Source organism: Erinaceus europaeus, chromosome 3 (assembly GCF_950295315.1).
Source record: "Erinaceus europaeus chromosome 3, mEriEur2.1, whole genome shotgun sequence".
NCBI classification, from domain to species: Eukaryota; Metazoa; Chordata; class Mammalia; order Eulipotyphla; family Erinaceidae; genus Erinaceus; species Erinaceus europaeus.
Genome location: NC_080164.1, coordinates 18,244,426 through 18,260,524, shown reverse-complemented (window position 1 = coordinate 18,260,524; position 16,099 = coordinate 18,244,426). Strand labels below are relative to the sequence as shown.

The 16,099-nt window shown below is 42.2% G+C and overlaps 1 protein-coding gene across 12 annotated transcripts in view; it reads right to left on the bottom strand.

Moving 5' to 3' along the window:
• BABAM2 (BRISC and BRCA1 A complex member 2) overlaps nt 1-16,099 on the bottom strand; it is a 452,740-nt gene that overhangs the window by 340,526 nt on the left and 96,115 nt on the right. For 11 of the 12 annotated variants that reach the window (XM_060186772.1, XM_060186776.1, XM_060186774.1 and 8 more), the window contains one exon: nt 4,813-4,907. The exons of the other annotated variant lie outside the window; for it this stretch is intronic. In XM_060186772.1, the coding sequence (XP_060042755.1) occupies nt 4,813-4,907 (95 nt within the window). The remainder of the gene's footprint in view (nt 1-4,812; nt 4,908-16,099) is intronic. 12 annotated transcript variants of the gene reach the window in all.

Here is a 16,099-nt window from a genome sequence, read left to right as displayed (position 1 = left end):
GTTTTGTTTTGTTTTGTTTTGTTTTGTTTTGTTTTATCACTACGGTTATTGCTGAGACTAAGTTCCTGCATGACTCCACCATTCCGGGTGGTTATATTTTTCTTTTTAATCTTGAAAGAAGGTGAGAGATTTTGGAGATGATACTTACAAACCATACTAGATTTGTTAACAATGTGCTTCATTGCTCTCTATTATATATGCTAATAATCCGCTCACCAAACCATTTAAGGTAACATGAATTGACTATTAGGACTTAGGGCCTCCATATCTATCTAAAACCTAAACCCCACTTTGGATGTATTCCCTGGCAAGTAATAGAGACAGCTACAGGATTTGGGCAGTTTTAAAACATCATATAAATACTGCATAATCAATAGCAGAAAAAAACTATTTGAGTTGAGGTAGCTATAAGAAGTTTTCTTAGATTCTCTTCTGCACTTTCAGTTTTTCTGTGAACCTTAATTCTTGAGCATTTGCTATCAAAATGTAACTTAGTCACTAAGCCTCAGGCAGTGGCTAGACATTTACTGTGATGGTTTTTTTTTTTTTTTTACTTTTTCTTACTTATCTTTTTCATTTTTATTACTTATTTATTTATTTATTTAATTGCCATCAAGGAGGTTGCTGGGGTTTAGTGTCTGCACAATGAACCCACTGCTCCTAGCAGGCACTGTTTTCCCTTTTTTTTAATTTTTATTTCCTTTTTTTATTGATAAAAAGAAATAGAGGGGAGTCGGGCGGTAGCGCAGTGGGTTAAGCGCAGGTGGCGCAAAGCGCAAGGACCGGCGTAAGGATCCGGGTTCCAGCCCCGGCTCCCCACCTGCAGGGGAGTCGCTTCACAGGCGGTGAAGCAGGTCTGCAGGTGTCTATCTTTCTCTCCCCCCTCTGTCTTCCCCTCCTCTCTCCATTTCTCTTTGTCCTATCCAATAACAACAACAACATCAATAACAACAACAATAATAACTACAACAACAAAAAAAAGACAACAAGGGCAACAAAAGGGAAAATAAATAAATAAATAAAAAAGAAATTGAGAGAGAAGGAGGAGATAGGGGATGGGAAGGAGAAACAAATAGAGGAGTTCATCACTGTTCCACCACTCATGAAGCTTCCCTCCTGAAAGAAAGACCTAGGTCTTGAACCCAGGTCTCTGCACATGGTAATGTGTGTGTTCTACCTGGTATGCAACAACCCAGCCCTTGTATTCTGTCTTGTGTGTTGGCCAGACTTTCCTGCATCTTATGAGTTAGGTACTGACATGTTGGGGCCCTCCTTGACTAATGAACAAGCATAAACATAAACAAGAGAAATTGAGTAAAATTCTAACAGTGGGGGTTTTGGCAAGTGTGTTCTGTGTGCCCTACAGTGTTTTATAGAACTTGTGCCCTCAACATAGAGCAACAATGGTGGGGACTGCCCCACTCTCTGAAGGGAGGCTGGGTCAACATACTCTGCCCCTCAAGGAAGATGGGTCCTAAAATAAGTGCAGCCTAGAATGTTCTTAGCTATGACCATGGAATGCAATCTCAGACCTACAGGGATGCAGAGGTTAGACAGGCTCCTGTGCTATATATGAATAGACAAGAGCCCCAGACCAGATCAGTGGGGTCTACAGTTAGCAGTATTTATATATTTTTCCCATATTGAAAACTACTCTCTTCCCTGATTCAGCTTTCAAGTCCTATTTCCAACTCTGACATCATCTCCAAAGACAATACTTTTAGCCCATCGGCATGTTAGCTGTTAAGCTCAGGAAAAAAATTAGTAAAGTCGTAGGCCCCTTGAGATAGACCTAAAATAGACTTCCTAGCTTTTTCCAACATAGAGACCCCAAATCTCACCTGCTATATTCTTACCTTTAAGTTCATGATTATTAAATAATTTGTTCTGCTTTATATCTTAATGCCTTTTAGCCACCAAGTTGCAGTTGCTACCATGACGCCAACCTGACTTCCCTGAGCAGACGAGCTCACCAATGTGTCCTGGAACCCCAGCTCCCCAGAGCCCTGCCCCACCAGGGAAAGATAAAAACAGGCTGGGGGGTATGAACCAACATGCCAGCACCCATGTCCAGCAGAGAAGCAGTAACAGAAACCAGACCTCCTACCATCTGTACCCCATAATGATCCTGGGTCCATGATGCTAGAGGGATAAAAAATAAAAATAAAAAAATAGGGAATCTTCCAGTGGAGGAGATGGGATATGGAACGCTGGTGGTAGGAATTATATCCCTCTTGTCCTACAAACATGTAGATCATTATTAAATCAATAATAAAAAAGAGAATTTGGACTCAAGGAGGATAAATACTAGAGTAACAAGAGATGATTAAAAATATATGCACAGAGATGCTTTATCTCCAATATTGGAGGAACTGATATACTGCGCTGCTAACAGGTGGCTGTACAGTGGCCTGGTATTCAGCATCTGCTACCCTAGACTGGGCAGAATGAATACAGGGAAGGCAGACTGATACCTCGTTTTCTCCAGGTAAGCCTTTCTGCTACGAGGCAGACTGACTATGCAACATACAGCCTTTTGTTGTCGTTATCAAGGTTATCAATGGATTCTGTGCCTGCACATGGACTCCACAGCTCCTGGCAGCCTTTTTTTTTTTTTTGAATAGAGGTTGACAGAGATAGGGAGACACTAGAGAGAAGAGACAGCTGCAGCACAGCTCTACTGCTCATGGTGTTTTCCCCTCCAGGTGGGAACCAAAGGCTTGAACCCAGGTCATTACATGGTAACACGTGTGCTCTACCAGGAGCAGCTCTACCCTACCCTTAAGGTACCACAAGGCCCCTGAGTTTTCTTAAAGCACAATGTTTCAAATCAACTAAAGTAATATTTTATGTGAAATTATTACAAATTATTCAATAAACCCATTATTTGTGCTATGGAGTGTGTGTGTGTGTGTGTGTGTGTGTGTGTGTGTGTGTGTGTGTGTGTGTGTGTATTATTGGGGGTAGGGTTAATGGTATATACCCAAAATAAACAAAGTCATCTATCTGACTCTACGCACACCTACATTCATAGCAGCACAATTTGCAACAGCCTCAAGTTGGAAGCAATCCAGAGTGGCAATGGATGCTGTGGTATATACACCCCATGGTATCTTCACAAGTATGTTCTAAAATTTAATACTTTTGATGAAGTTAATACTTCCTATTTAATATTTCCCCTTGAAGAAAAGAAGTCACCAAAACTTTTTCTTTTGTCATCACTGAGGTTTCATTTCTCATGGATGACTTTTCCAGGCTGAGGGGTGGGAGGGTCGGGACAGGGAGGCCACAGCACCATAGCTTGCACCAGAATCACAGTACTGAACCTGGGCCCTGCACATGGCAATCTGCATGCCCTGCCAAGTGAACTCTGCTGCCAACCTCATGAAAATGCTTAATGATCAGGGCTAGGAGATGGTACACCTGGTTGAGCACACACATTACCATGCATAAGGACCCAGATTCAAGCCCCCACTTCCCACCTGCAGGGGAGAAGCAAGTCTACAGGGTCTGCAGGTGTCTCTCTCTCTCTCTCTTCCTCTCTATCCCCCCATTCCCCCTCTCAATTTCTATCTGTCCTGTCAAATAAAAGAAGGAGATGGTAGAGGAGGATGAGGGGGAAAAAATGACCACATGGAACAGTGGATTCATCATGCAGACTCTAAGCCCCAGCAATAAAAACTGGTGACAAAAAGAAAAAAAAAACTGAAACTTTAATGAGGCAAAAAAAATATTTTTGAAGGCTAAGAACACAGTTTTGAACAAGAATAACCCCCCTTCTAATACAAGCATCAGAGCAAAAATAAACTTAAGAAAGGGTGAAAAAAAAAGAATTTTTTAAAACACTCCTAAGGGGGTAGGTGGTGACATACCCAATTAAGCACATACAGTACTAAAAGCAAGGACCCTGCACAAGGATCTGGGTTTGAGCCCCCAGCTCTGCACCTGCTGGAGGGATTCTTCACAAGCAGCAAAGCAGGTCTGCAGGTGTCTTTCTCTCTCCCTCTCTATCTCACCCTCCTCTCTCAGCAACTGGAGGCAAAAAAAAATGAAATGAAATGAAATGAAATGAAATGGAAAGGAGAGAAAAGAAAAGAAAAGAAAAGAAAAGAAAAGAAAAGAAAAGAGAAGAAAAAAACACTTGAGACATTTGGTCTATTAAGACCTTTCCAACACAATGGCACATGTTTTCCCCCAGCAGTCATAAAAAACATCTAAATCTTATAGAAACCGCATGTGCCCTGACAAGTACCACTGCTCCTCTCCCTGCTTTAAATATAGAAACATTCTGTTTCAACTACAAAATTTGGGGGAGTTGCATAATAAGGAATGCTTAATGTGGTCTTTACCCTTTTGATAATAGTACTAAGATAATCTGGGTACAAGTCCAAATTTGCCACTTTCACTTCTATACAAAAGAGACCTCTTGCAGGGCCAAGAAACCTTCCCCAACAATCCCTGTGATGAAGTGTTAGTAAACATTAGAAAATTGATTGCAGGCATGAAATATTAAGTTAAAGCAAAGAAAATGTTTTCAGTATGTCTCTTTAAGCTCAAGATAATATATTTTAAGAATCTAGAGATTATTAATTTTTAAAAAAGCAGAAAGTACAACTGTAATAATAATTTTAAAAATAAACTCTTGAAGTTCTTTGGCCTATAAAAAGTCATCCTTATTTCTTAGGGTATAGAAAAAAGGGAGTTGAAAACAATCCACATGTTTGGCAAATATATTTCTTAAGCATTTGTCAAAAGCTATGTTTATTTCCTTCCAACAAACAAAGATCACCCAAATGAACCCGCAATACTCACGTGCAAAGCTGAGGGGTCTGGCAGAAACTCAGCATCTTCTCCAAAGATAAAATCAGGGGGCAGCTCTGGGTACTGGGCATTGAAAATAATATCCCCTGCAACAAAAGAAAGTTTAAGGCTCTCCTTATTTTCTCCTTAGTGTATAAGTGCTCTGAAGGATGCATAAGCAAAATTTCTAAAAGACATTTATTTGGCTTGAGGGAAAATTTGGAAAATCACTTTCTGAATGACTAGAATTCTTCAAAACTTCAAATTATGAAAAGGGCTCTTTTCTTTTAAATTAACATCCACAATATGCAATCAAAAAACTGTTATCTCCTAGCACACTAGATATAGAAATACTCAAGTGGAAAAGTAGAAGCAGCCATAGCAAAAGACCATGCAGATTTTTCTTAGAAACAACATTACTGTACAATCACTGCCTGCTAATTACTGCCTTTACGAATTCTCTAAATATACAGTCCTTGGCTTGAAGAAGTTAAACATACAAACCTTTGGTATGATGGAAAGAACATCTGGCTTAGAGTCTGAAGCTAAGGTTAGTTCCACAAAGCGCACTAATTATTGAATAGTTCGTGTGATCTTAGGCAAATTTTAACTCCTTTTAACTAGAGTCTTCATTAGTCGGAGGGGGATGTGACAGTACTGATGGCACAGACTTGTGAGGATGAAAACAGACAGCATGTCGGGCACTGTCTCTGGTACACAGTAAACACTCAATAAGTAGTACAGGCATAACAGTATAAAAAAAAAAAGGAGTATTGTTTTGAAACATGAAACAAGCTACAAAGTTCCCTTAGCAAATCTGTTCTGCAAGTTATTTTGCTGTCTCCTTCCTTGGCTTTCTCTCCTCCCTCTGTTCTCCCAAGAATAAGTGCTATCACCCTGCTGGTACCAATAAGCAGACCAATAAATTGCCAATCTAACACATACACTGAGTTCTAGCATACAGTTGTCAACAACTGTGTACATCACACCACTGCACCTATACTCACACATACAATCAAACCTATTTTTACAGCCCACACAGTATGTCAGTGCAATCCCTGACTGAAACCTTCAGACCTCAGTTCTCTATGTCACCTTTGTATACCACGTACATTCCAATGTCAAATTCTCTCAACCTCCTCTCCCTTAGCTGACTTCCCTATTCCTAGCGATGGCACTGCTACTCCTGAAGCTTGAGTGTCATCATCGACCTCATTCACACCCTTCAGACTCTTAGGAAGCAAGTCGTCTCAGTTTTTCCTCCAAAATATCTCTTTTTTTTTTAATTTTTTATTTAAGAAAGGATTAACGAACAAAACCATAAGGTAGGAGGGGTACAACTCCACACAATTCCCACCACCATCTCTCCATAACCAACCCCCTCCCCTGATAGCTTTCCCATTCTCTAACCCTCTGGGAGCATGGACCCAGGGTCATTGAGGGTTGCAGAAGGTAGAAGGTCTGGCTTCTGTAATTGCTTCCCCGCTGAACATGGGCGTTGACTGGTCGGTCCATACTCCCAGTCTGCCTCTCTCTTTCCCTAGTAAGGTGTGTCTCTGGGGAAGCTGAGCTCCAGGACACATTGGTGGGGTCTTCAATCCAGGGAAGCCTGGCCAGCATCCTGGTGGCATCTGGAACCGTTTCCAGGAGATGTGGTTGGAGCTCAGCTGCTAGCAGCTTTTCAGTCCGCCATCTTCCGGGAAACCCCCAAAATATCTCTTAAGTGCATATTTCCTCCTACTAATAGCTCTATCCAGACCTGGAAGACATAGTCTATAATTTCATACATCCACTGAACATACAGTTGAACTCTGCTCTGGGCACTAAAAATCAGCAAACTCTGGTCTTACAAAGTCAAAAACTTGGGGGTAGGTAGTGATGCACCTGGTTGAGAGCATGTGTTACTGTGTGGAAGGACCTGGGTCCAAGTGACCAGTCCCCACCTGCAGGAAGGAAACTTCATGAGCTGTGAAGCAGGGCTGCAGGTGTCTTTTATTCCTCTCTGCCCTGGGTAGGGGGGATACATATCATGATAAAATGGCTTCTGGGAGTAGTGGATTTATGCAGGCACCAAGCCCCAGAGATAATCCTGGCAGAAAAAAAAAAGTTAAAAACCTAGAAGAATTCAATTATCATCATACCCTCTTAAAAGGTTTCCTAATAGCAGTTTCCTTCATCAATATATTCTATCAAGTAAATCTTAAACTATCCCTTTGCCCCAAAACTTTATCACTCAAAAATTTTAAATGATCAGGGGACAGGAGGTGGCATGCCTGGTTAAGTGCACATATTGCAGTGCACAAGGACCCAGGTTCAAGCCCTTGGTCCCCGCCTGCAGGAGAAAAACTTCCCAAGTGGTGAAGCAGGGCTGCAGGTGTCTCTGACTCTTTCCCTCTCTATCTTCCCCTCCAATCTTAATTTTCTCTATCTCTATCCAATAAGAAATAAATAAATACTTTTTCAATGATTCTCCAGTGTCAAATGGAATAAGGGGAAACTTTTCAAACTGATACTTCATATCTCCAAAATATGATGCTCCTGTGTATGCATCCACTGTCTTTCTACAAGCAAAAGACAGTCTTCCGGAAGATCTGTTCACAACCAACTCCTTACTGGCCTCCTGATATTTAGCTGAAATGTTCTTTCTCCTAGTTCAGTTCTCTGCCATCCTTTAAGAACTCACTTAATTATTATCCCATGCACTAAACCTCCTCTAATACATATAAATACAGTGATCGCTGTGTCGTATGCTTTACATTGGTTTGTTCTAGCCCTCCCCTGCCAAGAGAATTGGATCAGTCCTGTTAATTTCGCGGGCCTGCTTGGCCCCGCCCCAAGGAACCCCGAGAGAGGGTTTCTGAGTCCGAGAGTTCCAGAGTTCCTGAGTTCGAGAGTTTCAGGGTTACAGAGTAAGAGAGAGTTCCAGAGTGCCAGAGTTTCAGAGGGTTCCCCAGTACGAGAGTTCCAGAGTTCCAGAGTTGGAGAGTTCCTGAGTTCAAGAGTAAGAGAGAGTGCTTGCGCCACCGCAAAGAGACAGCAGAGTTCTGTTTGGTGATTAGTTTGTCTTAGTTTATGAATCGTTGTTCTTGAATAAAGAAATACAGCTTCCCTGCCCAGCCGTTGTCTCCGCGTCTCTGTTACCCGCCCGTGAAGCCAGCCAGCCCGGCCAGAGCCTCCGAAATTTTAACAACAAATGGCGCCCACGTGGACCTGACCTGCGCATCTCTCAGATAAGTAAAGACAATTTGGCTACCTATGCACTATGGCCTTCTCTTCTGCTTGCGAAGAGATCTCCAAAGGCCTCTGCTCTTTCTTCACGAGACTGTTTTGCTGTTTCTGGAACATTTATCTCTGGACCACTCTGTGGTTTCCACTCGCTCGGGCGAACTCAGAACAGCCAGCGGGAAGAGCCAGCGGGCGGGAGGTGAGGCGCGGAGCTGCCGTTTCCACCTGGTTAAACAGCCAGCCACGGCATAAGGATCCCGGTTCGAACCCCGGCTCCCCACCTGCAGGGGAGTCGCTTCACAGGCGGTGAAGCAGGTCTGCAGGTGTCTATCTTTCTCTCCCCCTCTCTGTCTTCCCCTCCTCTCTCCATTTCTCTCTGTCCTATCCAACAACGACAACAACAATAATAACTACAACAATAAAACAACAAAAGGGAATAAATAAATAAAATAAATATTTAAAAAAAAAAAGAAATTCTAAAAAAAAAAAAAAAAAAAAAAAAAAAACAGCCAGCCAGCCGGCTGCGCTCAGACAACCCCGCGCACCGCGCCCGCAGCCCCGCAGCCCCGCAGCCCGCAAGAGGCCGACGCCAGCACACAAGAGCCCCTGGAGCCCGAGGCCAACACGCAAGAGCCCGAGGCCAGCCCACAGGAGCCGGCTCTCCACCGCGTGGCGCAGGGCACTGGATGTGTGATCCCTCTACGCTGCTCGGCCACTGCGAGCAGGGCAGCAGACATGGCAGCGCCATGGGGCAGGGCCGCAGCCTATCATGGCCGCCACCCCTGGGCACCTAGGCCCACGCCTTCTACAAAGATGGCCTGCCTGCCCTCTTTCTATGAATTCTGGAACCATCCTGGGCCTCCCGGACCCCCGGGCTCCCTGCCGAAACTGGGCACACGAGATCTCCAGCCGCCGGTCCGGTCTGAAGGCAGACAAGCTGGAGTACGCAGAGATTTGTGCAGAGATCGCAACCTGCAATTCCTAAAAGTGGAGCTGCTAGGGAATGGAGCTGCGCGGGAAGCCACCTCCGAAAGGTGACCCCCCCCAACCACTAAGACAGTACAGATTTAAATTCGTGTTTAAAATGACATGTCTTCGTAACAAAGGTTTCTCTCCTTGTGTATTAATGACCATGTTTATGTGTATGTTTAAAGTTTGGTAAACAGTAGCTTTAAGGCTAAATTCTTACTAGTCAAAGTTAAATGGAAAAGGTTTTCAACGTAATTCTCATAAAGATAAAATTAACTTACATTTAAAGTCTAAGGTAAAAATTAGTTAACAAGCAATATATTTTAACTAAGTTAGGCTAAACAAAAGGTTAAATAGACTTGTTGATATGTAAAACTCTCCATTACCTTCTCTATTAGAAATGGTAGATCGCACAATGGCTATGCTAATTATTCTCATGCCTGAGGTTTCCTCTCCGGCCCACACCTAGGGTGTGTCTCCATCTTGAATGGGTGTAACAAAAGGTTAAAAGACGTTGTTGATATGTAAAAGTCTCAAATTCCTTCTCTATTAGAAACGTTGGATCGTGCAGTAGATATGCTAATAACAAGTTTTGTTTCATAGTAAGTAAGCTGCAGCCAGCTGCCTGTGGGACTCTAGGCCGTTCCCCGCCCCCATGCAAATGCCCGTCGAAGAAAGTACGCCCCCCAGAGGCAAGAAATGTTTTTTTAAGCTGATAAAGTTTAGGTTGTGCCAGTTTCTTTTTTAAAAAATGCCTATACGATATAGGTTTCTGTTCACCCCACACCCTTGATACTGTAGCCATTTAGTTAAAAAGAAAAGGGGGAATTGTCGTATGCTTTGCATTGGTTTGTTCTAGCCCTCCCCCGCCAAGAGAATTGGATCAGTCCTGTTAATTTCGCAGGCCTGCTTGGCCCCGCTCCAAGGAACCCCGAGAGAGGGTTTCTGAGTCCGAGAGTTCCAGAGTTCCTGAGTTCAAGAGTTTCAGGGCTACAGAGTAAGAGAGAGTTCCACAGTGGAAGAGTTTCAGAGGGTTCCCCAGTACGAGAGTTCCAGAGTGACAGAGTAAGGAAGAGGGTTCCTGAGTTCGAGAGTAAAAGAAAGAGTGCTTGCGCCGCCGCAAAGAGACAGCAGAGTTCTGTTTGGTGATTAGTTTGCCTTAGTTTGTGAATCGTTGTTCGTGAATAAAGAAATACAGCTTCCCTGCCCAGCCGTTGTCTCCGCGTCTCTGTTACCCGCCCGTGAAGCTAGACCCACCCGGCCAGAGCTTCAGCAATACTAGTTGGCCATATCATTTACTTGAGTATTTAACTGTAGTGTTACACAGTTTCTACTGTCCCAGCCAGGTAAAAAAGAAAAAAATCATAGTAAGTATATAGTACATATAAAATACTTTAGTGAACACTGTATCAGTACAAATTTAGTTTTACCCTCAAGGAGCTTAGATTCAGAGAGACAGAGAAAACACACACAAAACCACACATATACAGCAGTACATATACTGACTGTCCTAGATATTTTGTAAGCATTATCAACAGCTATGTTCTTACACTTATTTCCTGTATGCAACAGGACAAAAGTCAAGCCATTGGGGGTCGGGCGATAGCGCAGCAGGTTAAGTGCACATGGTGCAAAGCACAAGGACCGGCATAAGGATCCTGGTTCGAGCCCCTGGCTCCCCACCTGCAGGGGAGTCACTTTACAGACGGTGAAGCAGGTCTGCAGGTGTCTATCTTTCTCTCCCCCTCTCTGTCTTCCCCTCCTCTCTCCATTTCTCTCTGTCCTATCCAACAACAAACAACATCAACAACAACAATAATAACCACAAGGGCAACAAAACGGGGGAAAAATGGCCTCCAGGAGCAGTGGATTCATGGTGCAGGCACTGAGCCCCAGCAATAACCCTGGAGGCCAAAAAAAAAAAAAAGTCAAGCCATCTTGAAAAGGGACAAATTTGGATAACTCAATTTCAAGATTCATTACAAGCCCACATTGAATAAGACAGTGTGGTACTTATGGAAAGATAGACTTATGGGACAATGGAGTATAATCTAGGTTCTGGAAATAAACCTTCACATTTATGGTCAACTGATTTTTGACAAGAGTGCTATGAAAATTCAATAGGCAAAGAGTCTTTTCACCATCCAACACCATTAATAACTACCATGTTAAAAGACAGAATTAATAAGTCTTGTCAAAGTTGTGACCAACTGAAATTCCTGTATACCATAAAGAAAATAAAAGCATGCAGTCACTGTTAAAAGTGTCATAGCAAGACATAAAAAACATGAAAGGAGAGTCACTATATGATCCAGCAATTTTACTCTAGGTGTGTAACTAAAAGAACTGAAATTAATGTTTCAAAAAGAAATTAGGTTTTTTTAAAAAATCTAGGTAAAATTGTACTTCATATAAACTGAAACTCTTGTCCTTCAAATGACACAATCTAGAAAGTGATAAATAACCTAAGATTGAGAGAAAAATGTATGGTTTGAACTAATAAAAGACTGATAACCTTACAGATAGAAGACTTGCATATGGATATAAAGAAAATTCTTATGCCTCTACAACAAAAAGACAAATGACCGTTTTTTTTTTTAAATTTACTTTCATAGACAAAAAGTGCTTCAAAGGTGATATAAAAAGGACCAATATGCATATAAGTAAATAGTAAACATCAGTCATTAAATGAAAAATCAAGCTCACAATGATGAGTGTGATTTTTTTTCTTCTTTCCTTACTTTATTATTTTTTTTTGACATTTTATCCTTTTTATTTGATAGGACAGAGAGAAATTGAGAGAGGAAGGGAGATAGAGAGGGAGAGACACAGAGAGACAGCTGCAGAGCTGCTACACCATTTGTGAAGCTTCCTCCCCTTCCCAGCACCTTCCTTTTTTATTTAGTTTTTTCTTTTCTTTTTTAGATAGAGACGAAACAGAGAGGCAGAGAGAGTAAAAGAGACCACAGCTCCACAGCTTCTTTCAATGCTGTGGGGGAGGGGCTCAACATGGCACATGACAAACTAGCACATTGTCCAAGTAAAAGTATTTTGCCAAGCTGCAATGTTGATTTAAAAAAAATAATAAAGCAGTTGAGATACTTTAATATACAAAAAATAATTAAAGAAGCAATGTATAAAATACAATGTCATACCCTCCTATAAAATGATCTTTTTTAGAAAAAAAAAAAAAGATGGTGCTACATATAATACAAACATTATATGAGTGTTTCTCAAAGAAGTAAATTTAGTCTTTCAGAACTTCCTGCTTGCACATCCAGCACTCTAGTCAGAAACTACACTTACATTTCTGAATTTTTCATGTTCTTATTTTCAACCTCAAAAACATTCCAGATAAACTCTTTGCCTCAGTGTTCTATAGCCTCTCTGAAATAAAATGTGGCATTGTTTTTGTGCTACAGAGAACAGACAGTAAATCAGTCAAGAACATTTATTAAAAAAAAAAAAAATCCGCCATGCACAAATACACAGATTGGTCACCTAGGGAGATACAGAGGAAGTAGAAAACACAGTACCTGACCTCAAAGCAGTAAGGGTAGAGAAAAAAGCCAGCACAAATCATATGGAAGAGCAATAACATGGCATGTCCTTTATTTCACCCTGGAGAAGATGGTAAGAACACCAAGAACAGATTACTTGGATAATGCTTACTTCAACTTTTCATAACAGCTTCAGGGAAGAACAGTCAAGAAAACTAAAAATAGCACCAGAGGTAACGTAGGGCGAGGGGGGAAAAAAACTCAAAAGAAACACAGTAGAGTGGCCAGAGTTCTTCAGACTGCCGAACAACAGAACGGCTGCTTCAAGTAGGATTTTTCATGAAGAGTCATAAAATCTCAGGAAAAAGAAAAACAAAAACTGCTAGGCTGTCAGAGCAGGGTCAATGGGACAGACAATCCTCTCTTAGAAACCACACATCTACAATGCACCACCTAACATGATACATGCAGACAATCACAGAGACTCCAGGTGCAAGATAGCTTTTATTTGCGTGTTTGTGCCTCTGGAGCTGACAATCTTTAAATGACTAAATGACGTTAGCATCTTCCCAAGAAGACCTCATCACCAGGTCTGCAGAATAACCGCGTGTCACACTCTCAATTGCAGAAGAAGTGCAGCTGGCTATAGGCTCCTCTCCTTCCTCTTCACGAGTGAGAAGTATCATGCTACTTTGTCTAAAACATTAGATAACCAGTAAGAAACCAGTTTTATTCAAATGGCAAATTTCTTCAAGTGGTAGGTCACTGGGAGTACGGCCAATGACAGAAGAATTATTGCTGAGGGCAGGAGATTTGCATGGTCCTTGGGTTCAAGTCCTGGCACCACAGGGGTGCACCATGAGTGCCACTAAGGAAGCTCAACAGATGAGGAAGCCAGGCTATGATCCCTCTCTACTCTGTGTCTCTGACTCTTCATCTTTCTGTTTCACTGTCAAATAGATAATAAAAAAAATTTAGGATATTCAGAGTGATATCGGCTATGTGCAAGGTCCTGGCTTCACATATAACAAGCAACAATATTTTTTAAAAGATTTTTCCTCAGATGCTAAGTAAAATGTGATTATTTACTGAAACTTCAAGTATGGGAAGTAATGATCAGGTAAGAATCTAGTGAAAACGCCACTTTCTTAGAGAGAGAGAGTTTTAACATTTTACTGGGGGTTAATGGTTTACAGACAGTTCTTGAACACAGATGCACTGTCTCACCTTCCCAGGAAAGGCGTCTGCAGAACACTCTACCCCAACTTAGGTCCTTTCCCATCATCATATCCCTGGACCCTGAGGCCTTCTCCACTCTCTTCCTTCCCACCTTCCCCAGAATCCTTTGCTTTGGTGCAATGAACTCCACCCAGTTCAGGTTTCTCTGAATTTTTTTGATAATTTTCCCAATTATCGTCCCCCACCCCACCCCGTTGTCCCTATCTCTCCATCCTGCAGCCTTTATGAATTTATGGAACAATTTCAGTTCCACATTCATATCACAGTCCTTCAATTATTTCCAGACAATTTTTATGACCTATCTTTCACCCTTACAAGAGTCATCTTCTAAAGAGGACATTTAGTCCCAGTTTCTTTCTCTACTCCCCATATGACATGGTCTCAGTTTCCCTACTGTGCTCTCCACTCTCTGGTCTGTATATGTGCCATTTTTTCCATTGTCCTCGTAATGGACAATACCCAAAACCAAACATAGGATCCAGGTATACACTAAAGAACACAGACTCAAGTAAGAAAATCCATGTCTTCATTTCAGATACAAATCTCCTACCAACAAATATCATTGCAAAATGAAATGGCTGTTTTGCAGCCACATCAGTACTACCTATCAATTAAAAGTCCTAAGACCTTTTTTTTTTTTGCCTCCAGGGTTATCACTGGGGGGCTCAGTGCCTACACTATGAATCCATTGCTCCTGGAGACTACTTCCCTCCTTTTGTTGCCCTTGTTGTTTATTATTGTTATTGTTGTTATTATTGTGGTTATTGCTGCTGTTGTTGGATTGGACAGAGAGAAATCAAGAGAGGAGGGGGAGACAGAGAGAGAGAGAAAGAAAGACACCTGCAGACCAGCTTCACTGCCTGTGATGCGAGCCCCCACACACACACAGGTGGGGAGCCGGGGGCTCGAACCGGAATCCTTGTGCCTGTCCTTGCACTTAAGCTTAACCTGCTGCATTGCCACCTGGGCCCCGCTAACCTGCTGCATTACTGCCCGGTCCCTGTCCTAAGACTTTTTATGTTTACACTATGGCTAAGCCATATGACCCTCATTCTTAACTTGGATGGTGAAATTTCAGAATCTGTCAGGCTTTTAAAACTGATACCTACTATAGTTCAATCATGTCAGATTCGCCTCGCTAGCCCATCATAATATCCTTAGATTCTATTCCAATTTGGGGCTGGCCGTGTAAGTTCTAAGTTATAAACTATTAGCGAGGCGCATTTTCCCTCTCTGACAGTCACAGTTCAATTAATCAGTATCTCTTGACGTGATCATTTAAACAATAACAGTTATCCAACAGTGCAATAAACCCAAATATCCATTACAAGGATGTTATAAAGAAACCTACTAAGTGTCTCAACCATATAAACTGTTTTGCACAGGCTGGGAGCATGGATCGACCTGCCAGCGCCCATGTCCAGCGATGAAGCAATTACAGAAGCCAGACCTTCCACCTTCTGCACCCTGTAATGATCCCGGTACATACTCCCAGAGGGATAAAGACTAGGAAAGCTTCCAATGGAGGAGATGGGATATGGAGCTCTGGTGGTGGGATTGGGCGGAATTGTGCCCCTGTTCTCCTACAGTCTTGTTGATCATTATTAAATCAATACATTTTTAAAAAGATATAAACTGGGGGCCAGGCGGTAGCACAGTGGGTTAAGCACATGGGGCGAAGCACAAAGAACGGCGTAAGGATCCCGGTTCAAGCCCCCGGACCGCCGCCTGCAGGGGAGTCGCTTCACAGGCAGTAAAGCAGGTCTGCAGGTATCTATCTGTCCCCCTCTCTGTCTTCCCCTCCTCTCTCCATTTCTCTCTATCCTATCCAACAACAACAGCAATGACAACAATAACAACAACAACAATAAACAACAAGGGCATAAAAAATGGGGAAAAAATGGCCTCCAGAAGGTGGGTTTGTGGTGCAGGAACCGAATCCCAGCAATAACCCTGGAGGCAAAAAAATAAATAAATAAAAACTATTTTGCCTATAAACTCAGTGCTACAGAGGCTGGGTGGTAGCGTGCCTGGTTGAGTGCACATGTTACAATGTGCAAGAACCTGGGTTCAAGACCCAGCTCCCCACCTGCAGCGGTAAAGCTTTGCGAGTGGTGAAGCAGAGCTGCAGGTGTCTGTCTCTCTCCCTTCCATCTCCCTATTCCTCTTGATTTCTGGCTGTCTCTATCCAATATAAATAAAGATAATAAAAATTAAAAAAATAAACTCAGTGCCAATGCCAATTATCTCACTGTACAACACACTTTTTTTTTTTTGCATGGAGAGATATGTTTTTTCCCCTATCAAGGAAAAGAGATTATAAAGAAGCATCATATCTGAGAACTGGGATAATTTGCAATAATCCA